We start from the raw sequence: 26759 nt of genomic DNA, 5'->3' as shown, positions 1-26759 counted from the left end.
TCTGCATTGCCTGCTTGCACTTTGGCTGAAAGGGAATCTGTCCGGAGGTTGGAGTGGAAGAAAACAGACCTGACCAGGGAAGTTAGATGAGAATGGGGTGGATTGGGAGGAGCAAACAAAAGGATTACCATGTTTTGGGCTCTTTCCTCTGTCTTGGAGGGTCAACATAGACAATAGACAATAGACAATAGGTGCAGGAGTAGGCCATTCAGCCCTTCGAGCCAGCACCGCCATTCAATGCGATCATGGCTGATCACTCTCAATCAGTACCCCGTTCCTGCCTTCTCCCCATACCCCCTCACTCCACTATCCTTAAGAGCTCTATCCAGCTCTCTCTTGAAAGCATCCAACGAACTGGCATCTACTGCCTTCTGAGGCAGAGAATTCCACACCTTCACCACTCTCTGACTGAAAAAGTTCTTCCTCATCTCCGTTCTAAATGGCCTACCCCTTATTCTTAAACTGTGGCCCCTTGTTCTGGACTCCCCCAACATTGGGAACATGTTTCCTGCCTCTAATGTGTCCAATCCCCTAATTATCTTATATGTTTCAATAAGATCCCCCCTCATCCTTCTAAATTCCAGTGTATACAAGCCCAATCGCTCCAGCCTTTCAACATACGACAGTCCCGCCATTCACTAAATGTATTGTTTCTAATTGTAGTGCAGGAACCCGCTTTAATTATGTCATAACTGCATTCATCCCCGGCTTCCGCTGCCACCCACAACTTGCAAGCTGCACCAGCGAGCCCTTCTTCACCCTTCACATGATCCGGTCGACACGGCTGTTGTTGCAGCTCACCTTGTAGCCGCTGGGGACACCACTTTCTTCAGGCTGCTGTCACCGACCGGAGGTGCTCGGTCACCATGAGGCTTCCTTGCCTCTCACCAGCTGCTGCTGCCTCTTCCTGTCGGCTGTCACTTTGTCCACTCCCTTCTCCATCACCACCTCCTCCTTCCCCTTCTCCCTTTGCTCTGTCCACTCTACCTCTCTCCCCCTCCACCTGCCACCTCCTCCTCCTTCTCCTCTGGAGTCGGTGACGTCCTTGGTAGATGTTGGTGACTAAAAGAGAGAAGAAAGAGTGGGAGGCGGCGGTGGAGCGGGGAGTGGGCAGGAAGAAGCGGCAGCTGGTGTGGGGGGAGAGAGCCCCAGGTGGGCAAGCGCGTGCTGTCATTGGCAATGCCCTGAACAAAGTGCTGTCTGCGGGGGCTACAACGTGGGCCACAACAACAGCCATGTCTATGGACCACACGGTGCCTTAATCAGGGCTCGCTGGTGCAGACCAGTGGCATTGGCACCAAATTGTAAGGTAAAACGACGCAAAGCGCTGGAGTAACTCAGCAAACTGAGTCAGTCCGAAGAAGGATCCCAAAGTCACTTATCCATGTCCTCCAGAGATGCTGCCTGACCCACTGAATTACTCCAACACTTTGTGTCCTTTAGTGTGTAAACCATCGTCTGCAGTTCTTTGTTTCATCTACATACAATGATAATACCTTATTCGTTTATAATGGACAGTCGACATGAACAGACACCATTCCCCTCTCCTATGGTCGGTTATAACGAGGGTTTACTGTATTGTGAAACTTGAATGCTCTTTGAAATGAAACAAGTAAAACAACTTCAGGATCCAGGACTTAATGCTCTTTATTCAAGATCATTAGCACTCTTCTCCATCTATTTGTATCTTATTGATTGGAACAGTTGTACTGCACCCAGTTGCACCATACTTTAATCCTACATGGCACATTAGGAAAGAAAAAGAATAATGCATTAGAATAGAAAACATTTTGCATGTACATTTCACCTGTAAAGTTAATTACATTAGGAACCACACTTGGCAGTGTGTTTAGGAAGCAAAGGAAACAAAGAAGAATTGTTGTAATCCAGGCGAAGTAATGAGTATTGTCTTGAATTATTCAGCTGTGAGATACCTTGGAGTATTAAAGGATACATATATAATTCCAAGCTAATGTGAAAATTCACATTTTTATAGGCATCCATCCATGTTTGGGCAGCACGGTGGCTCAGTGGTAGAGTTGCTGCTTTACAGCGCTTACAGCACTGGAGACCCGAGTTCAATCCCCACAACGGTGTTGGAGTTTGTAAGTTTTCCCTTTCTCTCCAGGGGTTTTCTCCGAGATTTCAGTTTCCTCCCACACTCTAAAGACGTGTAGGTTTGTAGGTTCATTTCAAGAAAGAGTTACATTTAGCTCTTAGGGCTAAGGGAATCAAGTTATATGGGGAAAAAGTCGGAAAGGGGAACTGATTTTGGATGATCAGCCATGATCATGTTGAATGGTGGTGCTGGCTCGAAGGGCTGTACCTATTTTCTATGTTTCTATGTTTTCCACGTGAGTCCTTAATTTTGAATTAGGATAATATTTTCAACAATAATTTTTGTTGTTGTTGGTTGTTCAGGTCATAACTGAGGTTAATATTTTTCTCTTTATTAAAAAAAATATGCATTAAAATATTAATATTCGGTAATTGACAAAGACTGAGTCTAGATTAAATTGTTGGCAGTATGATGACAATGAGCTACATGCTGGAGGTCAAAATTAGCTCCATTTAATGTTAGTACGCACGGAGTTACTGCACAGCTTCAAAGGTGCCAGCATTGAAGGACATTTTTTCGAAATTATTGATTGAAGGTTGAAACCTGGTGACGCTGGTGTTAAATACCAGTGATGCAGTTAAAATCTAATTTAGTATCATAGACACAAAATGCTGGAGTAACTCAACGGGACAGGCAGCATCTCTGGAGATAAGGAATGGGTGACATTTTGGGTCAAGACCCGTCTTCAAAATTTTTGTGTCTATCTTCAGTTTAAACCAACATCTGCAATTCCTTCTTACACTAACATAGTATCATGATCTGAAAGTATCACCAGTCATTTTCCCTTCCTCCTCTTCCCTCGCACTTTATCATTTTCACTCTAATTCTCATTCTTTCATTTTCTTCCATGTTCTCTCTCAATCTCTGGTTCTTTTCTCTCTGACGGCAAGAATACCAAATGAGATTTGATATTTATTGCAGTGCAAATGACTGTAATTGATTTCTTCCTGCATTAAATAAAATTTCTTCGTAGCCTTTAACATTTGAAAAAAATGGAAAATATGAGCAGAATTGCATTGTGTGGTTAAAATTATTGCTCGGCTAGAGAAAATATGTCATTTAGTTGGAAAGGGTGCAGGAGAGATTCATCAGGATATTACAGGGACTTGTAGGTTTGAATTATAAGGAGAGGCTGGATAGGTTGTGCTAGAAACATAGAAAACATAGAAAACATAGAAAATAGGTGCAGGAGTAGGCCATTTGGCCCTTCGAGCCTGCACCGCCATTCAATATGATCATTGCTGATCATCCAACTCAGTATCCCGTACCTGCCTTCTCTCCATACCCCCTGATCCCTTTAGCCACAAGGGCCACATCTAACTCCCTCTTAAATATAGCCAATGAACTGGCCTCAATTACCTTCTGTGGCAGAGTATTCCACAGATTCACCACTCTCTGTGTGATAAAAAACTTTCTCATCTCGGTCCTAAAAGACCTCCCCCTTATCCTTAAACTGTGACCCCTTGTTCTGGACTTCCCCAACATCGGGAACAATCTTCCTGCATCTAGCCTGTCCAACCCCTTAAGAATTTTGTAAGTTTCTATAAGATCCCCCCTCAATCTTTTAAATTCCAGCGAGTACAAGCCGAATTCCAGCGAGTACAAGCCGATGTTTTTCCTCTGAGCGTCCGAGGCTGAGGGGTGACCTTATTGAAGTATACAAAATCATAAGTGGATAAAGTGAACACTCACAAACTTTTACCCTGGGTGGAGGATTCTAAAGCAAGGTGAGAGGGAGAGATTTTAAGAGGGATCTCAGGGGGAATGTTTTTCACACAGAGAGTATTCAGTTTCTTGAATGTGCTACCAGAGGAAACTTTAGAAGTGGACACAATTACAGCTCAAAGCACATTTGGATAGATATATGAATAGGAAGGTTTTCGATGGATGTAGGCCATTTGTCAATACCAACTTTGTCAGCATGTTTCCATTTGGTTTAATTGTATGACTCTAAGATCCTAAGGCCTCGTGGTATTTTTGTGAGGAAATGCAGAAGGCATTTTACACCTTTGCATTGCACTGGAACTGAGAATTATTGCACAATGTCATTGGCTACATGACATTTGGAGCTATCTTTCTCAATGTTAATAGTTAGAATTTGCAACCAGCTTCTCTCTAAATGAACCTGCTCAATACATAATCCTCTAGGTGCCCATTTAATTCACAAAAATCGCTAATATTTGAACTCATGCATCTAAAATAGCACTGGTTGATTACTGAGGCTGACACAAGTCTCACTGTTTGAAACCATATTATTGTGAACTTTATACAATGCCTGTCAGCATTGAGTAGAAGTGTTAGTCGGAATTGAAGCCACAGATGTGACAGTCTGTCAGTTCACTCCTGACCTGAGGGTTTCATGTAGCTTGGAATTTTTGAAGAGATCAATATGATAGTGGAAACGGAGTTGAAGCAAAAGAGGGAAAAGGTGGATGAAGGGATAACTTAAAAAGTAAAGTTTGGCTCTTTTATTGCACACTAGACCAAGTGGACCCGTTGAGCCCAAACCTCTCCTGCATTGGTGCAGCACCCTCTCCTCCCCTTTCCCCTCCCCTCACCCCCTCCCCTCCCCCCCTCACCCCTCCACCCTCCACCCCCCCCTCCTAACCTCCCTCCCCTCCCCCTCCCCTCCCCTTCTCCTCCCCCCTTCCCCTCCCCCCACTCTGTCCCCCTCAACCCCCCTTATCCTCCCTCCTCCCCCCTCCATCCCTCCCCCTCCCTCCCTCCCTCCACCCCCCTCTCTCCCTAGGAGATAGATTTAAACTTTAAAATGTGAATAACTTAAAAAATATAACACCAATTTCAATTAAACGTCTTCCATTAGCACCAAAGGGATGACGGTGACTAAGGTGGGCCTACAATTGTGGCGCTTTCGTGTACCGTTTTGGCTGTAGTTCAGGAACAAACAAACAAACAAACAAACGAGAGTTTTAGTATATAGATGAGTTTACATTACAGATTAATTTGATAGTAAATCTTCCATCAGCATTATTACCACTGCTAGGGAAGATGCATCCAAAGTATCACACAGGTACATTAAGGCGCAAAAAGCTGGAGTACCTCAGCGGGACAGGCAGCATCACTGGAGAGAAGGAATGGGTGATGTTTCGGGTCGAGACCCTTCTTCAGACTGGTTAGGGATAAGGGAAACGAGAGATTTAGGCGGTGATTTGGACATTAAGGCAGTTGCTTGAATTCAGATACAACCTGATCTGGTTATTTGAAAGAGCATTATTCAAATTGTAGAAAAGACCTCCAACTCTCTTGTGTAATATTACTACTGATAATTATCTTGATCATTATACATCTAATGTTTTTGCATTTACAAGGCATTTGATGTTGATAGTGAGGTTGGTTCTCTGGTCAAGTAATGATTAGTTTGCTGGATGATATTTAATTTATTGGAAAGGACCACATGTTTAATCAAAGATCTTGTGCCAAGTTAATATCAAATGTGATGCTTTACCATTGCTGTCTATCAGCATGAAATCTACAAGAGGATAGCAGTGATCAGCACTTCTACATACTTTGAGTTATTGACATCAACTTGTCTTAATGTGTGTGCATGTTGACTTGAAATGAATAATACATCACTGGCTCTTTGGCCTGGATTTAACAATCAGCTGGAAAGGATTGTTGTTTGTGGCTGACCTTGAAACCGACCCCATATAGTTTTAGCAGGTGCCAGGGTATTGATTTCCTCATTTCCGTTATCAATTTCAACTCTGTGCCATCAATCAGGCCCTCTTGCAACCAGCAGCAGGGCAGATGACAGGCAGACTAATTAGCCAATTGGACTGATGAATACCTCCAGCCTACCAAGCAGGAGGTTTTGAGTGGGAAGGAACTGCAGATGCTGGTTTAAACCGAAGATGGACACAAAATGCTGGAGTAACTCAGCGGGACCTGAAACATCACCCATTCCTTCTCTCCAGAGATGCTGCCTGTCCTGCTGAGTTACTCCAGCATTTTGTGTCTATGTTAGGATGTTTTGAGTGATTTGAGGCAATGAGGCTCCACACTTGTAAAATTAGCCCTTCAGGAGCAGGGGGATATTCAGCACTAATTATGACTGCATTATTATGACTTCATAGGGGTGGCTCAGTGATGCATCTGGTCGAGCTGCTGCATCACAGCGCCAGTAATGCTGCTTCAATCTTGACCTCGGGTGCTGTGTCTGTGTGGAGTTTGCATGTTCTCCCAGTGACCGCGTGAGTTTCCTCTGGGTCCTCCTGTTCCCTGCCACATCCTGAAGACATGTAGGTGTGTAGGTTAATTGGACTCTGTAAATTGCCCCTAAAGTATAGGGAGTGAATGCATAAGTGGGATAACGTAGAACTAGTGTGAATGGGTGATCATGAACCCCATGAGCTGAAGGAGCTGTTTCCAGGCTGCATTTTTCAACCAATCAATCCACAAAAAAAATTGTAACTCTTGACTGAGTATTTTCTAAGGTGTGTGCAGTGGGAACAGTGTTTGAAGTTCTTAGCAAATCATTTATTTTCATTTGATTCAATCTACAGAGATTCCAGCAAAAGATTCTGTGGGGGACCAGGATTTGAATGAATGAATGAATGAATGAATGAATGAATGAATGAATGAATGAATACGTTTATTGGCCAAGTATGCAGATACAAGGAATGTGCCTTGGTGCTCCGCTCACAAATGACAACACAAACATACAGTTAACAATTAAGAATAAAGCATAAACACATCAAAACAATAAGGGTACACTTTTACGGTCTAAACATGTGGGTGAAAATAAACCAGAGCAAAAAGGAGACTTTGGCTATTGAGTAGAACTATCACTCGAGGAAAAAAGCTGTTTTTATGTCTGGCTGTGGCTGCTTTGACAGTCCCGAGTCGCCTTCCAGAGGGAAGTGCTTCAAAGAGTTTGTGGCCAGGGTGAGAGGGGTCAGAGATGATCTTGCCCGCTCGCTTCCTGGTCCTTGCAGTGTACAGTTCGTCAATGGTGGGAAGATTGTAGCCAACAACCTTCTTAGCTGTGCGAACGATCCGTTGCAGCCTCCGGATGTCGTGCTTTAACTAATGAACCAGGATTTTAGCTTATCGTTGTGCATTTTGAATATCCAACAGTACAGCACAGCACATGAACAGGCCCCTTAGATCACAATGTCTGTGCCGAATGTAAAGTCAAGGTCAACTCTTATCTGCCTGCCTATAATCCATATCCCTCCATTCCCTGCATATCCATCTGCATATCCAAAGGTCTTTTAAATGCCCCTATCATACTTGCCTCCATCAACATCCCTAGCAGCATGCTCTAGGCACTCTCCATCGCTGTGTATAATATAAAAGTGCCCATGCGTTTATTTTAAACATTGCCTCTCTCACCTCAAAGCGATGTGCTTCAGTGTTCAATATTTCCATCCAGGAAAAACGATTCTTACTGCAGAGGCTAAAAATTGCTGCCTGCTTTAAACAGTAACAGCGGTGACCTGACTCCCTGCGGGTCTTGCAGCTGCAAAGTCAAAGCCAGTGGCAATCCTTAACGTTTAGAACATTTCACGGGTCCCCACCCAATCTTAGGTTTGATCAGATTTCTCGCCTGTGTCTCGAGATTTGATTCTTCAAAATCCATTACAGAATTGAGGATGACTCACAAACTCCTCCTGATAACGCGCCTTCCCTCCTCAGCTGGCAGGGGAGCAGGCTCTTTTCCTTTGCAGAGTCAAGAAGCGCGGTGCTTTGGCCATTTGCCAATGCATTAACTCGGCCACCTGTCCTGCAGTGTTTCAGCGTCAGGACGCTCGGTGTACGATGTGAATTGTATTGTCGGCGAGCAGTTACCCATTGTCGTAGTGAAAGGATTTGAATATTGTTCCCCCGGTTGTGAGCAGTTTGTAGAGAACAGAATCTGGTGACTAGAACTACCAACGGACGTATTGTTTTGCCTTTGCCTGCCAAGAGACAGATGTTCATGGTGATGGCTTTCGCAGTGGCTGGCGGGTTAGTATTCTTTACTATCTGCCCATTTGTAGCAGGTGATTCCGATACGCATCATGCCATATGTTTCACTCTTCATGCACAGCACATATGCTACTTAATAGTCTAATTCAGAGTGGGCCCCTGGGGATTAAAACACATAATATTCTCCATATTCCAGAACCAAACACTCTCCCTCTTCATAATAGGAAAGCAGCCAACAAATCTAAGGATTCAGTCTTTCGCCCTTACTGCCCTGGCACATCTGTTAACTCAATGAGGAAATTATTGCTGGCCAACAAATTGTTGCAAAGCTGCAAGAGAAACAAAGAGAAAATTCTACCATGCTTTGGGTTTGTTGTTATATAGACTTTAAAAGTATTTTGCAATCGCAACATTCCTAATCCACCCTGGCACCAAAGGCAACACAAGAGGGTTCAAAATGGAAGCCGGAATGTTGCTTCCTACCAAATCCACATTGAGTAAAGATAAGTGAATCTCACATGCTCATATAGTTGGTAGCATGATCCATTAAACTCTGAAGGATCAGGTGCTTTGGAGTCATAGATTCATTATGTTGTACAGCACAGAAACAGGCCCTTCGGCCCACCATATCCATGTCACCCTTTTGTACCGGAGGAATCATGAGAGGTTAGAGTAGGTAAGGGGAAGTGGAAAAGTTAAGACGATTGATGTCTGAAGAAGGGTCTCGACCCAAAATGTCACCCATTCCTTCCCTCCAGAGATGCTGCCTGGCCCTCTGAGTTACTCCAGCATTTTGTGTCTATCACATTTTGTACCTGTCTTCACTAATCCCATTTGCCCAAATTAGGTTCACAACCTTCCATGCCCTGTACATATCTAGGTACTTTTTGTATCTCATGAGAATATCTACACATACCTTCAGTAATAAAAAAATATGTGTAGATAGACTTAGTGTTGGCTCTTGAGCTTGGACATTTTCTGTGGGAGATTAAGCGTAGTACATAGGTAACTTCTTCGGTACAGATACAAGTTACAGCAAGAATTTCATGAGAATTTTATTGGTAATTTCCCACATGCAACATGGGAAGATTTGATCAGACCCAAGGAAAATATGGACATTGCATGATATGTCAAGTTTCAACAGTTACCAACATGTTCGGCAATCCCTGTAAAATGCTTTGAAGGAGTGTTAAATACGATATACATACAGCATGAAATTGTAATGCTCGCGACATCACATATTCAAACACTCTACTGAATTTCAATGAAAAGTAGAGAAATTGTTTTGGTCAATAGCTTAAAATATAACCTGCAGATTCTGAAAAACTTGAAGTAAGAATAGAAAATGCTGGAAACCCTCAGCAGGTTAAGCTGCATCTTCAGAGATAGAGCACGAGAACAGGATCTTTGACCCAGCGAGTCCACACTGACCATTGATCACCCGTTCACACTAACTCTATGTTATACCACCTTCGCATCCACTAGCTACACACGGGGAGGACGTTTACAGAGGTAAATTAATGTACAAGACTGCACATCTTTGGGATGTGGGGTGATACTGGAGCACCCATAAGAAATGCAAGTGATCACAGAGAGAATGTGCAAACTCCACAGAGGCAGCAACTGAGTGGCTCCACTCAGACTCCACATAGACAGATCAAACTCAGGCTTCTGGCACTATGAGGCAGCAGATCTACTCGCCATACCACTGTGCCGCTCCGTGGGAAGAGAAACAGAATTAGTGTTTTAGGCAAAGACCCTTCATCAGATCCTGTAGAGGCATAATTCACTTTTGAGGAAGAGCAGAGTTTCTTCAAGGCTGGAATTCCTGGGAGAGCAGTGACAGAGAATTTAATAGAAAACTGCAGCTGTTAGAAATCTAAAATGCAAACAGAAAATATTAGACACATTGAGCAGATCAAGAAGTATCTGTAGAAAGAGTAACAGCGTTAAGAATTGAGGTCAAAGGCCCTGTAGAAGTGTGGGATGCGTTGCAAGTTCTGGACCTTCAGTCTTTAAAAGATACAGATAGGTACATGGATAGGAAAGGTTTAGAGGAGATGGGCAAGGCACGGACAAATGTGACTGGCATGGATGGGGCACCTCAGTTGGCATGGGCAAGTTGGGCTCAAGGGCTGGCTTCCAAGCTGTTTGACTTTCCATTGAGTCTAATTTTGTATCTAATCCTTCCTTTTTTCTGCCATTATTGATGTATTACCATGGTATTATCAGCCTGTGCATGATCAATTTCCCTCTATTCCCTGAACTTTACAGCTAAGAGGAACAAGATAAGTCCCTTCTTATCTTTCCCTTTCCTTTCCTCTATCCTGCTCTCATATTGATATCTTGAGGATCCTGAGCAATGACTGTCTGGCGCAGAGTCTGAGAGCTAATTCCTGATTAGGAACGCGAGGGAAACCTCTGGGCTCTATCCTCTGTTGACTCTACTTGCAGACTGTATGAAATTTGCTGCATCCATTATCGCTCAGTGAGTTTGGATTTTCAAATCTGACTGTACATCAGAGACACTTGGTGGTAGTTAAAATGGGTAGATACTGCTGGTTCTATCTAGCAGTTCAGAACGTACAAATAATAGGAAATAAAGGAAAGAAGTTTGGCCCATTGAGCCTGCTCCATCCTTCTTCGGAATACTCCCTCACTGCTATTTTCCTGCACTATCCCAATACCTATTGATTCTCTTAATACCTAGAACAAGGGTTCCCAACCTGGGGTACATTTACCACCAGGGGGGAAAGTTTGCCTACCCAGGGGGTAAATTTGAACAGAATAATAATGTTTAAAACGGCATTTTAAAATTTCCCCTTTGTCAGTTGCTTTATTATGGTAGAAGTGTAAACTCAAATTACTGAACAAAACAGGGTGGGGGGTAAATTTACTTTCGAAATGTTGCCAGGGGTAAACGGGATGAAAAAGTTTGGGAACCCCTGACCTAGAGGTTTATTGATCTCTGTTTCAGTAAACTCTGTGACTGAGCCTCCCTAGACCTTCAGGGAAGAGAACTCCAGAAATTCATCGTGCTCGCATGAGTGCATCTCTCCTCATCTCAGTGCTGAATGCCCTTAGTCTGAGTATAAAGCACCTAGTTATAGATTCCCTACATGGCTAACATTCACCGTGCGTCCCAGCCGGTTGGGCCCTGAGAAAATTCTGTAATTTAATGAGTTCTCATTCTTCTAAACTCCAGAGAATACAGGCTTAGTCTCTTTAATCTTTCCTCATATTGACAATCCCATCATCCCTGGAACCAGTCTAGTGATCTTTGATGCACTCCCTCGAGAGTAAGTGTACTCTTTTTAGTTAAGGAGAGTGAAACGATATACAATGCTCCAAATGCAATTTCACCAAGTTGCTAAATAATTCCAGTGAGACACCCTTTTCCTTGCACTCAAATCCTCTCGCGATATCGGGCAGAATACTATTAGGAATTAAATGTCAAGAGTGTTTAATTGTCACATGCACTGGAAACAAACAATTACATGTTTACTTGTTGAAACTCCCCAGGTCCATACATGCAATAACACACAAATAAATGTACAATAATCAATAATACATTAAATCAATAATCAGTAATACCGGATGAGCAGATCATAGTAGTATAAAACCAAAATGTGTAGTGCAACCAAAGTAAAGTCCATAATAGATCATAGTTGCTGAGTTAGGATTTTGATTAGTGTTGTGCAGTGTTGTAGAACCTACTAATTACTAGGAATAGACAATAGGTGCAGGAGGAGGCCATTCGCCCCTTCGAGCCAGCACCGCCATTCAATGTGATCATGGCTGATCATTCTCAATCAGTACCCCGTTCCTGCCTTCTCCCCATACCTCCTGACTCCGCTACCCTTACGAGCTCTATCTAGGCTCTTGAAGCAGTTGCTCTTCAACCTGCTGCCACGGTTTTCAGGCACATGTACCTTCCCGATTTCCGGATGGTCATAGCGAGATCAGATTGTAGCCAGAGCAATGTGGGTCTTTGACGATTTTAGCTGCCCTTTTTGAAGTAGTGTCTCCTGTAGATTTCTTTGATGGTGGGGAGGTCAGTACCCACGATGGATGGGCAATGTCCACCATTTTTTGCAGCCTTGTTCTTTCCGGCGCATTTGAGTTACCAAACAAGGCCACGATGCAACCAGTCAGTATGTTCCCCACCATGCACCTGTGGAAGTTTGATAGAGTATTTGGTGACATGCCGAATCTCCTCGGTTTTCAAAGGAAGTAGAAGCATTGATGAGCTTTCTTTGTGATTGCATTACTTGTCCAAGCAAGTAGAGGCATTGATGAGCATTCTTTGTGATCACATTAATGTGCAGGGCCCAGGATAGATTTTCAGAGATATGCTGCACACTCAGAAAATGGAAGCTGTTGGCTCTCTCCACTGCCATCCCGTCGATGAAGACAGATTGAAAGATCCTCAGATTTCCCTTCCTAAATTCAACAACCAGATCCTTGGTCTTGCTAACGCCGGGAGCAAGATTGTTGTTCTTGCACCAGTTAATCTGATTAACAATCTCCCTCCTGTACTCTGATTCATCATTAACCATCATTTGTCCAACAATGGAGGTATCATCTGTGAATTTAAAGATGGCATTGGAACTGTGCCTGGCAACACAGTCATGAGTTGACTCTGTAGAGAGAGTAGAGCAGGTGCCTGCATACACAGCCTTGCGGTGCACTTGTGTTAATGGTCATGGTGGAGGACGGGTTGTTGCCAGTTTGTGCTGATGATGGTCTATCAATGAGGAGGTCGAGCATCCAATTGCATACGGTGAAGTAGAGACCCAATTCTCTGCCTTTGATGATGTTTAAAGGGGATGATGGTGTTGAGCGCCAAGCTGTAGTGGACTGACGCACATGTTCTTATTATTCAAGAGCAGAGTGGGGACCCAGTGAGATTGCATCCCCTATTAATCTTAGTGTAGACCCGGCAGCCCTTTCACCGAACACTTGCGCTCAGTTCGCCAACACCTGCAGAATCTCTCGGTTGCTGACTTTTTTAACTCCCACACCCATTCCTATTCCCATTCCCATACTGACCTTTCTGTCCAGGGCCTCCTCCTTTGTCAGAGGCAGGCAACATGCAATCTGAAGGAACGGCATCTCATTTATGCGGGAATAGCTCACAATCCAACTTTGAAATCCAATTTTAGGTAGAAATCTTCCTTTCCCACCTCTCTCTTTCCTGTGCCCCATCTCAGCTTGCACCCATTTCTCCTACTTTCCCACTCCCCCTTTCACTCCCTCCACCCCATCCCCTTCCACCCATATCTCTACCTCTGATTTTACATTTCCATCTGCTTCTCTCCTTATCTGTTATCCTTTTGTCTCCTCTTTTATCTCTAGCCTTTGTCCACCTATTTTCCAATCAAACCCTCTTCCTACCTCCTCACCTGTACCCACCTATCACTTGCCAGGTTTTGTCCCACCACCACTTCTTTTCCAGCTTTCTCGCCCCTTCTACAATCAGTCTGAAGAAGAGTCCCAACCTGAAGCATCCTCCAGAGATGCTGCCTGATCTGTTGAATTTCTCTAGCAGCTGCAGTTCTTTGCGTCTTCCCTATTGATCTGTTGTGGTGAATTATAGTGGGTCCAGGTCTGTATTGAGACAGGTGTTGATATGCATCATAACCTCCCTAATTGCCTTCTAATTACTTATTTTCACCCACATATTGATTTTCAGTGACTTGTATGCACTACTCTCTTTCAACATTAATGCTACCCAGAATCTCATTATTAAAAAAAAATAAAATCAACACTGTACCAGTCATGTAGATTGAATTTAAAGACTGAGGCTTCCACCTCCGAAATTTTTCTTTTTTATATTGGATTTTGACTGCATCTTTATTGCATTTAACTTGATAACATTACTGCGAGGATGATTTTGCATCAGTGCTACTTTTGCAGCAGACATTTACTGTTCAACATCAGATAAAAAAGCGAAGCACAATACTTTATGAATTGCTACGCGGATATAGACCATACTTCTTCTGTGATCTCCGAACATAGTAAAGGTTACTTTATGGTTGTGTGGACTTGATTTGACATCAGCTGAAGACTTCAAGGCCAAAAATTTGACACAAATGAATATAACATGAGGAATTCTCCACTTTATTTTCCTCATATTCCCTGAGTGGCCTAGATGGAGTGCAACCTAAATTGAATAGAGAACATGAAGAGGTCCTTCAAAGCCCAAAATGAATCTGAAATTATAAAATGTATTGAATTTTCACCATCCATTGTAAGTGTCTCCTGAAATGCATGCTTCAATCAAAACTGTGAGGACCTGTGTGGAACATATTGTCAGCCATTTCTATTTGACATTAAAGCAACTTCCATTAGACACAGGGAGGTGTAGTTTTGCTCTGTTGCTCTCTCTCCCACATTTGCAGGCACTCTCCGGTGCTACTGTTCATCCTCCACCCACTAACATTTACTGAAAAAACAAGACAAATGATTTGCGTTTAGTTGGTCCCAGTGAAGAGGTCAAATCTCCCTCGTTCAATGGACACAAAATGGTATAACAATTTCATCAAAAACCCTGCACTGCTTTTGTAAAATGCCAGATGTCACTATGTTATCCAACGACTACGCTTCCATTGATAGTGTTAAGAAAAACTGACTTCCCACTTTGCACACCATAGAAATGTATTAAAGATGTTTTTGTCTTAAGGTTTAAATAGATAAAGACTTGCCCAAAAGGATAACTGTATTTTCAGCAAATAGGTATCTGCGTTCAATGCTTCAGCCTCAAAACAGAGGCAGAATGGAATGATTGCATTAAGGTACATTAGTACAATCCTTTTCCCAACCCTTAGCGGTTTTGTCTATTAAGCTATGTTGTTTACCATTCAGAGCAACCTAACATTCAATAGTAATATTGAAAAATATAATTTCATTCTGTATCTTCTAATCATGCTTTTGCTTGTTACTATGCAGTTAAGTTATAATTTTACTCAAATTACTATTGAATTCCATTGAGTTGATGTACACCTCTGTTGCCATGTAAGATGCAATTAAACTGATTATAGTCAAGAACATTACTGTGCAATCAGAAATATGATTTAACACAGTCTTTGGGAGGAGTTTAATAAAGGGCTAACTGTAGGTTTATTTCAATAAATAGGATTAATAAGGGTTGTGATTGTAATGTGGTCATTAAGTTGTCCGCATGGGAAATTACAGTGAAGGTAACAGAGCCAGCAAGAATAGAAGATACTTGCTGGCAAACATATTTCCAGATTAATAAATTACAGATTTTGTGGCTCAGTGTTTTCATTACCTAAACAAAAGATTAATGGGTGGAAGTTTATTATGATTACTGGGCTGCCTCAAACGCAAGAAGGACGTTCTAAGGCCCAGTAGACATGTTCCCAATGTTGGGGGAGTCTGGAACAAGGGGCCACAGTTTAAGAATAAGGGGTAGGCCATTTAGAACGGAGATGAGGAAAAACTTTTTCAGTCAGAGAGTTGTAAATCTGTGGAATTCTCTGCCTCACAAGGCAGTGAAGGCCAATTCTCTGGATGCTTTCAAGAGAGAGCTAGATAGAACTCTTAAAGATAGTGGAGTCAGGGGGTATGGGGAGAAGGCAGGAACGGGGATTGTGAATGATCAGCCATGATCACATTGAATGGCGATGCTGGCTCGAAGGGCCGAATGGCCTACTCCTGCACCTATTGTCTATTGATATGGCCCTCAGGCAGGTTGTTGGCAAAGTAAAGGTCATTCTACATTCAAGCGTAGCAAAGGAATAATTGTGGTCTCGCAGTATCCCAGCAGAGTAGGGTGGAATGCATCCACTCTTCCTAATTACACACAATGTGTTTTAAAAGAAAGTGTACCCTTTTGTGGCTGTTGATTGTTCAGTCCCATCCTGTCCGAGGCAACCATGTTTCAGAAAGGGTCCTTTCGCAGGTTTAAGGCCCTTCTTTAGTACACATGAAGGACTAATGCTTGCTTCATGTTGATGCCATTGTAAGGTTGCCAATATTGTGTTATGGGGCAGAATTTTCACCTCAACTTTATTCTATAGGGATTGTTAGTGAAGTATCTAGCAGTACTCATTTATGTTCGTCTAGAATATATCTTAGTGTGTTCTGCAACACACAGCAATCAACTTGTACAGAAGTGAAAGGAGTACTGATTAAGCTTAGCAGTAGCAAATTTACCATTGAAATGCAGAGCACATGTGGTAAAATGAGACTGTTGGCAACCCTCTCTCAGGAGCTCCTCTTTATTCTCCAAAGCAAAATAACGCTAAGCATATTTCTGATGCTGTTAAGCTTAGCAGTTTGACACCTATATTAGATCTCTATATTCCCAACTTCCATCTGGAAAATGGAATCAGCTACAACAACGTTAAATTGCTACCCCAAAACCCTTGAAGCAAGGAGGATATTGTTATTGTCATTTCGATGGGTTTAAACTGGAGGGAGAAAGGCTGATCAGCCATTATCAGGAAACATCTCAATCAGTTAAACAAGACATTGATCAGAACTAAAACAATTCGAATAAGGCTAGTTTATCATCAGCAGCTTTACCAAGCTGAGGTAATTTTAGATGTTCCTTTGCCAGTCAGCATCATTAAAGGTATATCTGCTGTATACATTACTGGGTTCATGTTTGAATCTTTATCGTCCTGCCCATTCTTAAAGGAGCTGGATGCTAAATTTGTCCTTCAAGGAGGCCAGAGGCAAGGAAACTAATTGGTACATTTTAAAAGTTATTAAACTTTAAATAAAGCTGTTGACTAATGTATGCCATTAAAATTAGTAATTGACTCAGTGGAGACATTCAGTCATTTTCCATTATTTAAATCAGCTATTCATATTACTTGCTATTATTTTTGTAATAAACCCAGTTTCAACTACATGAATTAAATTTCATCAAGTTGCTATGCAACATTTTTTTTCTCTTAATGGAAAAGCAAATAATAATAATAATGTTATAAGCCGCTGCCCGATTGCAATAGGCCTTTGGAGATTTTACATTTACGACTGTGCAGAAATTTAAATCGTTACTTCACTTTGGGAAAAGTAGTGCAATTTTGAGGGCACTCACTCACCCATGCGGTAGATTGTACTGAAAGCAGAAACGGTTTCCAGTTTTAACTTCATTTTCCTCTTCTGTTATGTGATGGCACACAATGTACTTTTTTTTTCTCATTTATCTTTTCACCAGCATTTTGATTTCGATCCAGTCTTTGTTACTATATAGATTCTGGTTGGCAGAGATAATTATAACGCTTGAAGGTAGAATTTAACAAGTTACATCAGGTTTTATTTTTCTTACCACCATAGTCAAAAGCACGGACTTGTGGATTCAATGTAAAATGGCAGGGCTTTTGAGCACAATGAAATACCTGTAGAAATTGAACAAATGCCAGAAGGAAATTTTTGAACCATACCAGATTACCACACAAATTTAGATTGAATCGTTATCTGAAATTGACAGTTGTGTTTAACAGCAGCATGATTAATTTATGCAAATATAAATGCTGTAAATATTCATATTAATTCAAAACAAAGAAAAATATATTTTGTTTATAAACGATATGAGAAAATATATATTTTAAATAGCATTTATTAACCCAGTTACTCATTTTCATAATTTTTTATATTAAAATTACTTAAAATCATGCATTAAAATATTGAACAAAACGTTTTAGCAAGGCAGTGTTCTCAGCAAACTGCAGAATTGGCAGAGAACCAGATCATCATTTTTGCATACAATTTATGGGTTATTTGTGTTGCTCTTGTGTATAATGGCATAGTGGAAGTAAGTGCTGAGTTTAGGTCACAGTCATGCATATATTCATAATATGGTAATTCTAGGTCAGAGCTTCAGGGACATGTGTATCAGCTTTGGGTGCACTAAAGCTCTCTCACACAGATAGCACTGGAGAAAAACTGGGTACCATTAAATACGAGTAAGTGAATAAACTGGAATTAGAAACTGAGGAAGTGAAACCTTTGGCATTTAAAAAATATATATAATTCATACTGTTTCTATTTATGTTTAGGACCATCTGAAATGTTGTATTGTGTTTAGTAATCCTATATGAATCTAAAACAAGAAACATGAGTATCAGAATGTAAAGTTATTCCTTTATCAATATCAATCTGAAATGATTCTCATAGGTTCATACGTTCTAGGAGCAGAATTCGGTCATTTGGCCCATCAAGTGATCTATCTTTCCCTCTCAACCTCATTCTCCTGCCTTCTCCCCAAAACCCCTGACACCCTTAATCATCAAACACCCTTACTAATAAAACTAACCTCGCACCATTGACCCCTGCAGAGTTACCCAGTCAGTGGGAACCCAGAAACTTCACTGTTTACACGGTCTGCTTCATTTGGAGCTTAATAATGAGCTTCCAAAGGCCAATGTATATGTTATTTACAATATGGTTCACTAAGTAAGGGCGGAAAGATTTAACCGGAACCTGGGTGTTAACTTTTTTAAACAAAGGGTGGTGGGTATATGGTATAACTGCCAGAGGAGGTAGTTCAGGCAGGTACTATCATAACATTTAAGAGACATTTGGACAGCTACATGGATAGGATAGGTTTAGAAGGATAAGAGTCAAGTAGGGCAGATGGGGTTAGTGTAGATAAGGCATGTTGGTCAGTATGTATAAGTTGGACTGAAGGGCTTGTTTCCACACCATATGATGCTATGACTGATATGACTTCATAAATTAGTGTGCAAAGGTGAATTGCCTTTGAGACAGAATCAAAAATCAGTTTCTCTCGACAATGATTAAGTAATTATGAGAACAATTAATTCTCTCCACAATAATTATAAATAATAATTATTTCTCATGGCTGTAACACTAATTACAAGCACCATTACCAATTTCATCCATGGCTATTGATAAAAGAATATAACAAGGCAAGTTGATTGTTAATAGGTACATACAAGATAAACACATTGAATGCAAGAAATTGTTGGACAGAAATCAAGCAAAAGCCCCCAAACCAATGTGTAAAATAAAACAAAATGTAACTATATCCAGATGTAAAAGTTTATTAATGCTCTCCTGTACTTTGTTGCAGTCTTCCTGAGTACATGGTATCTTTCCCAATTTAATAACATCTGCAAATTTAGAAACAATGCTCTTGGTTTCGCAGTCTAACTCAACAAAGTAAGTTGTAAATCTGTGGAATTCTCTGCCTCAGAAGGCAGTGGAGGCCAATTCTCTGAATGCATTCAAGAGAGAGCTAGATAGAGCTCTTAAGGATAGCGGAGTCAGGGGGTATGGGGAGAAGGCAGGAACGGGGTACTGATTGAGAATGATCAGCCATGATCACATTGAATGGTGGTGCTGGCTCGAAGGGCCGAATGGCCCTCCTGCACCTATTGTCTATCGTCTATAGTCTATTGTCTATTGTGCTCTCCTTGTACTGATCCTTGAGGAATACCTCTACCCACACCTTCTGCATGAAACAACTACCCTTTACACCCACTGTTTTCTGGCACTCCAATTTGCTACTTCTCCTGTGATTGTCTATCCTCTCCTCATAATCTGGACCTCTTGCCAGCCTGCCATCTAGGACATCCCACCTCCTTGTCCTCACTGCACATTCCTTCTCTTAATGGCGTTAACTTTGTTAAACTGACTCCCAGCCAAAAGGTCCAATATGGATCAGACTAGTAATCAAACATGTGCAAGAACCTCAATGAACGGAGCAGTGTTCAACATCTAATTATGTGTTGGGGAAGGTGAGGCATGTTTCTGATAAAAATATGTGTGCCATTTCTGCAGAAAATAAAACATTGACTTAAATTGTTAATTCTGTTTCTTCCTCCACATAAGATGCCTGATCTTCTGAGTATTCCCGGCACTTTGGTTTTATTTTTCTTTCACAGTAAATAAAATGTAGTTTAGTTATTCCATATAAAAGACGTTTCGTAACTTTTTTTTGGCCAATGGAAAATAGAATAATATTTGAGTTTGTGGTAATATTAGTTGATTAAATCTTTTACGATATTTCAGTTATTTGTTGGCAGAAAACTTAAGTGAACGTTGAGGAGATACAACATCACCTTAAAGTGCATTTAAAATGAGATTCAGTTATTTTGATTTATGACTGAAGCCTCGTCTCAGTGACGGCAATGTCTTTTTCCCTTCAGTTTCAAGCTACAGTGAATGAAGGATTTACTGGCATCATAGTAAATCTTACAGTGGAGGACAACGATGACCCTGCTACTGGTGCGTGGAGAGCTGTCTACACCATCATCAATGGAAATCCTGACAGGAACTTCAAGATTGAAACCAATCCGACGACTAACGACGGGATGTTATTTGTCGACAAAGTAAGTATCTTTTTAGCTACCTGTCTATCACACATTCTGGTGCTATAGGAAGGCAGCTAGAGATTGGACACAAAGAAATATCACGCGATTCCTTGAAGTTAAATCAATGTGAAGTTGTGTGGCTAAATTATTGAAGGTACACAAATCACTGCCGATGAGAAGGTTAGTACTTCCTTCTTTATGGGGGAATCATGTTCTTTATATATTTTCTTCATTTTTCTTATTCTCTTCATCAATCATCAAAGATGCTGATATATTTTTGTTTAGTTCCACAAAGGACAGGTCATTCGTGAGCATATTCGCAGACTGTATTTCTGATCCAGTTCGAGGTTATTATAACATGATCACTGATGTAAGAATTTTTTAACGCGAGCCTATTATATTGACAAACAAATTTTTAGGATTAGATCATTATGGGCGGCACAACGACAGAGTTGCTGCCTTACAGCACGAGAGATCCTGACTAGGGGTGCTGTCTCTATGGAGATTGTGCATTCTCCCTGTAACTGCGTGGGTTTTCTTGACCTGCTCTAGTTTCCTCACACATCCCAAAGACATACGGGTTTGTAGGTTAATTGGCTTCAGTAAAATTCAGGATTAATAAACTCATTAGAAAGGCTGGCTCCGTCCTGGAGTGGAGTTGGATTCATGGGAGGTGGTCTTGGAGGGGAGGATGCTACTCAAACTGAGGAGCATCTTGGACAATACAGCTCACCCCCTCCATGACAACCTGGTCAACCTGAGGAGCACCTTCAGCAACAGACTGGTTCCACCAAGATGCTGTACAGAATGCCACAGAAGATCCTTCTTCCCTGTGGCTATCAAACTGTACAACTCCTCCCCCTTCTGTCATATGGTGGACTGACTCTCTCCCCCCCACCCACCCCCCTCCCACCCCCCTCCCCAAACTTTTCACATCACCAATCCTTTCCACTCTTCACTATAATCTCATGTATCATGTTTTATGACTGTTGGCAGATTAATTTCCCTCCGGGGATAAATAAAGTTCTATCGAATCGTATCATAAATTGTCCCTAGTGTGTAGGATTGAGTCAGTGTATGGGTTACCGCTGGTCAGTGGGCTGAAGGGCCTGTTTCCACACCTTATCGCTAAAGTCCAAAGTAAATCTTCAGCAACAAGGTCTACATTTCATAGACTTTCCATATGTTGAGAAATAAAGGCCTACATTGCACCTATAATTAAAGATAAGCGTGTTTCCCCAAGCAAAACAGACACAAGAAGCAGGAAATGCAGTATTTTGGTATTTCAGGAGGGCCTTCAATATATTACCACAGAAGTGGTTATTAAGCAAGATAGAACATGAGATTTGGGGTCATATCCTGCAGGTACAGCAACGTAGGACTGAGTATTAGTTAACTGACAGTAAATGTGCCTATTCCTCCAATTCAATGGTTGTCGGAGAACAATAACCCCACACCAAGACAACTACCAGAGTTCTGCAGGGCAATGTCCTGGATCATCCATCTCCAGCTGCTTCATCAGCAATCTTCCACCACAAGCCCAAATTTGGGGATGATCACTAATGATTATAAAAAGTTATATTTCATTTGCAGCTTCTCAACAAATAAAGCAGTTAATGCCGCATAATGCAGCATTCAGGCAGACGTTGATAAGTGGCAATGAACATTCCTTCCACAGCGGTGCCAACTAGAGAGAGCCCACTCAGCTACCCTTTATGTTTAATGGTTTTACTATTGCACAGTTCCCCACCGTCAATGTCATGGGGATCAGCACTGATCAGAAACCTATCGGGTAGAAACAAAGTGCAGATGCTGGTTAATGCACAAAAGGACACAAAGATCTGGAGTAACACAACGGGTAAAGCAGCATCTCTGGAGATCATGAATAGGTGGCATTTTGGGTTGAGACCCTTCTTTAGACTCAAAATTAACTGAACTTGCCAAATGAATACAATGGCTATAAAAGCAGGTCCGAGGCTGGGGATCCCTGCACTGACACCTCCTGACACCCTAAAGCTGTTCCACCATCCGCATATCACAGACCAGGAGTATGATGAATTGGCCTTCACCTATGTGTGTGTGTGTGTGTGTGTGTATATATATATATATATATATATATATGTATGTATTTGTGAGTACTTGTGTATATATACACACAGAACTTTTTTTTCTCTCTCGTTTATTATATTGTTTACAGTGTTTACTATGTTTACATAGACAATAGACAACAGACAATAGACAATAGGTACAGGAGGAGGCCATTCGGCCCTTCGAGCCAGCACCGCCATTCAATGTGATCATGGCTGATCATTCCTAATTCAGTACCCCGTTCCTGCCTTCTCCCCATACCCCCTGACTCCACTATCCTTAAGAGCTCTATCCAGCTCTCTCTTGAATGCATTCAGAGAATTGGCCTTCACTGCCTTCTGAGGCAGAGAATTCCACAGATTCCACAGCACATATTCTGTTGTGCTGCTGCAAGTAAGAATTTCATTGTTCTATCTGGCTCACGTGGCAATAAAACACTCTTGGCTCTTGATTCTCTTGACCTGCCTGTATACATGGAGCTCTGTCACTCGTCCACAAACTCAACACCCTCTAGGATATACCAGCCTGCTTCATTTGCAACCCACCATCACCCAGAACAAACACGGGTTCCACCAAAGGTTCAGTGGCTACAGCATATCCCATCTGCAAAGTGCACTGCAGTCGCTCATCAAAGCCACTCCAATAGCATCAATAAGCTAAAGGGTAGCGGCAGTGTGGGAATGTCACTACCTGAGGTTACTATTCATCATGTATGATCTTGAAATATATCCCAGTCCCTTTTTTTCATCCATTAACCTAAATCCTGGAAATCCATTCCTAATAATACACTTAATGCACCTTCACCAGAAGGACTTCAACAGTTCAATAGACAATAAACAATAGACCATAGGTGCAGAAGTAGGTCAATCAGCCCTTCGAGCCAGCACCGCCATTCAATGTGATCATGACTGATCATTCACAATCAGTACCCCGTTCCTGCCTTCTCCCCATACCCCCTGACTCCGCTATCATTAAGAGCTCTATCTAGCTCTCTCTTGAAAGCATCCAGAGAATTGGCCTCCGCTGCCTGCTGAGGCAGAGAATTCCACAGATTTACAACTCTCTGAGTGAAAAAGTTTTTCCTCATCTCTGTTCTAAATGGCCTACCCCTTATACTTAAACTGTGGCCCCTGGTTCTGGACTCCCCCATCACATGGAACATGTTTCCTGCCTCTAACGTGTCCAATCCCTTAATAATCTTATATGTTTCAATAAGATCCCCTCTCATCCTTCTAAATTCTAGTGTATACAAGCCCAGTCACTCCAGTCTTTCAACATACGACAGTCCCGCCATTCCGGGAATTAACCTATTGAACCTACGCTGCACGCCCTCAACAGCAAGAATGTCCTTCCTCAAATTTGGAGACCAAAACTGCACACAGTACTCCAGGTGTGGTCTCACTAGGGCCCTGTACAACTGTAGAAGGACCTCTTTGCTCCTATCCTCAACTCCTCTTGTCATAAAGGCCAATATACCATTAGCTTTCTTCACTGCCTGCTGTACCTGCATGCTAACTTTAAGTGACTGATGAACAGAGACACCCAGATCTCTTTGTACTTCCCCATTTCCCAACTTGACACCATTCAGATAATAATCTGCCTTCCTGTTCTTACCACCAAAGTGGATAACCTCACATTTATCCACATTAAACTGCATCTGCCATGCATCTGCCCACTCACACAGCCTGTCCAAGTCACCCTGGTATCCTCATAGCATCCTCCTCACAGTTCACACTGCCACCCAGCTTTGTGTCATCTGCAAATTTGCTAATGTTACTTTTAATCCCTTCATCTAAGTCATTAATGTATATTAATCCCCGTTAATCCCTACTCTTTGTTTTCTGTCTGCCAACCAATTTTCTATGCATGTCAGCACCCTACCCCCAATACCATGTGCTCTAATCTTGCCCACTAATCTCCTCTGTGGGACCTTATCAAAGGCTTTTGGAAAGAAGGCGGCTAACATGGCATGATCACTTAGGGATGGATAACCAGTGCTGAGATAGATTTACACAGACTGGAAGGAACAGCCTTGATATCATGGCATCGAGACAAACAGGGCGAAGGACAAAAAGACAAAGTGTTGGAAGAACTCAGTGACTTAGGGAGCATCTGTAAAGGGAGTGGACAGATGACGTTTCCGGTCAGGACCCTTCTTCAGACTGATGGAGTAGAGGGGAGAAAGTTGGTGGTGTGGGACAAAGCCAGGCAAGTGATAGGTGGATACGCGTGAAGCGTGATGATTTGCAGAAGGGGGGAGATAGTTACAGAAGCTAGAGGTGAAAAGGAGGCAAAAGGAAAGAAGGGGAGGAGTGACATATAAACCTGGAGGGAGGGATATGGCTAAAGAAGCCTCCAATTCAATACCATAGGCCATCCTTCCTCAGCTGATGAACTGGAGGAGGACTGAACAACACTTAGAAGAAGCATTGAAAGTGTCAAAAACACTCTGGGTGCTGTACTTCAATGGCTACCACCAAGAATAATTGATAAACCACCACTGATTGAGGTGGCTGAGTCCAGAAGGGCAAAGCTGTCAGACACGTAACGCATAAACAAACATAAAGGATAGCCTATGTATAGAAAGGAACTGCAGGTGCTGGTTCACACCGAAGATAGACAAAAATTGCTGGAGTGACATTTCGGGGCGAGACCCCAAGACCAAGAAGGGTCTCGGCCCAAAACGCCATCCATTCTTTCTCTCCAGAGATGCTGCCTGTCCCACTGAGTTACTCCAGCATTTTGTGTCCATAAGGGATAACCTATATGCACTCCTCCTCACCACTCCACAGATGCCTCTGCCAGGCATTGGTAGAAATGACCTTTGCACAAACCTTCCACTTTCACACTGAGGACCTCCTCAAACCTGTGGTGTGGGAACACCACATGACATAGGCACATAAATGCCATAGGCACATAGACCGACAGTTCAAATCCATGAGGTGTGATGGTCCATCAGCAGTAGCAGAATTGTACACCTCCACAATCTGAAAACTCATGGCCTCTTACAAACAAGCCAGACGACTGACTCTGGTGTAATGAGGTAGGTTGGAGAATTGGGACTATGCTCTAGTTTATGGAGTGACCATTCAGAAGTCCAATAATAGAGGGGATGAATGACACAAATGCTGGAGTAACTTAGTGAGTCAGGCAGCATCTCTGGAGAAAAGGAATAGGGTCGAGGGGTCGGGTTGATACCCTTTTTCAGACTCGACCCAAAACGTTACCTATTCCTTTTCTCCAGAGATGCTATCTGACCCGCTGAGTTACTCCAGCATTTTGGGTCTATCTTCAGTGTAAACCAGCATCTGCAGTTCCTTCCTACACAACTAGGGGAAGAAGCGGTTCCCAAGTCTGGTGGTGCGAGCTTCCAAGCTCCTGTATCTACTGCCTGGTGAGAGCAGGGAGAAGAAGGGTGGGAAAGGTCTTTGATTATGTTGGCTGCTTACCCAAGGCAGCATGGAGTCAATGGTGGGGAGGCGCAAAATGCTGGAGTAACTCAGCGGGACAGGCAGCATCCTGGGAGAGAAGGAATGGGTGATGTTTCGGGTCGAGACCCTGCTTCAGACTGAATGGTGGGTAGTCTGATCTGTGTGATTGTCCAAAGCTAGATCCACAACTCTGCAATTTCTGTGGAGCATTTCCCAAACCAAGTTGCAATGCATCCTTAGATAGACAGAAGATGCTGGAGTAACTCGGCGGGACAGGTAGCATCGCTGGAGAGAAGGAAATAGGTGACGTTTCGGGTGCTGACAGGATGCTTTCTACGGAGCACCTGCAGACGTTAGTAAGGGTCATTGGAGACATGCTGAATGTTCTCAGCCCCTTGAGGGAATAGAGTCATGGGTCGGTGTGCCTTCTTGGCTGTCGCTTCAATGTGGTTAGTCCATGACAGATCGTTAGTAGTATTTACGCCAAGGAACTTGAAGCTCTCAACCACTTCTACTTTGGAATAATATCTTTTTTTAGTTTGTAAGGCTGAGACTAATGGGGTGCCACAGGGATGTTGTGACTCCAACTGTTCATAATCTAATGATTCCCACAGGAAATGCAAATATATGAAAATTGAATGAGGCCACCACTGAACGAAGCATAGAAGCAAACCCCTATAAGCTGCTAACACGGGAGCAATTAGTTTCCTTTACTCAGTTCTTAAATACCCATATAGATCTTTAGTTTTGTTTAGTTTAGTTGAGTTTAGAAATACAGCATGGAAATAGCCCCTTTGGCCCACCGAGTTCATGCCGACCAGCGATCCCCATACCCAAGCATTATCCTACGCACTAGGGACACTAGGTAAATCTTTA

General features: G+C 42.3%; 1 protein-coding gene across 1 annotated transcript in view; it reads left to right on the top strand.

The window, feature by feature from the left end:
• The window catches only part of cdh13 (cadherin 13, H-cadherin (heart)), a 944123-nt gene that overhangs the window by 815937 nt on the left and 101427 nt on the right, over positions 1-26759 (top strand). Inside the window, exon 9 of the mRNA XM_078400759.1 lies at positions 20200-20382. Coding sequence (XP_078256885.1) covers positions 20200-20382 — 183 coding nt within the window. The remainder of the gene's footprint in view (positions 1-20199; positions 20383-26759) is intronic.

Source organism: Rhinoraja longicauda, chromosome 6, assembly GCF_053455715.1.
Source record: "Rhinoraja longicauda isolate Sanriku21f chromosome 6, sRhiLon1.1, whole genome shotgun sequence".
NCBI lineage: Eukaryota > Metazoa > Chordata > Chondrichthyes > Rajiformes > Arhynchobatidae > Rhinoraja > Rhinoraja longicauda.
Note: the sequence above shows the minus strand (reverse complement) of the source record. Positions and strands in the feature narration are given on the sequence as shown.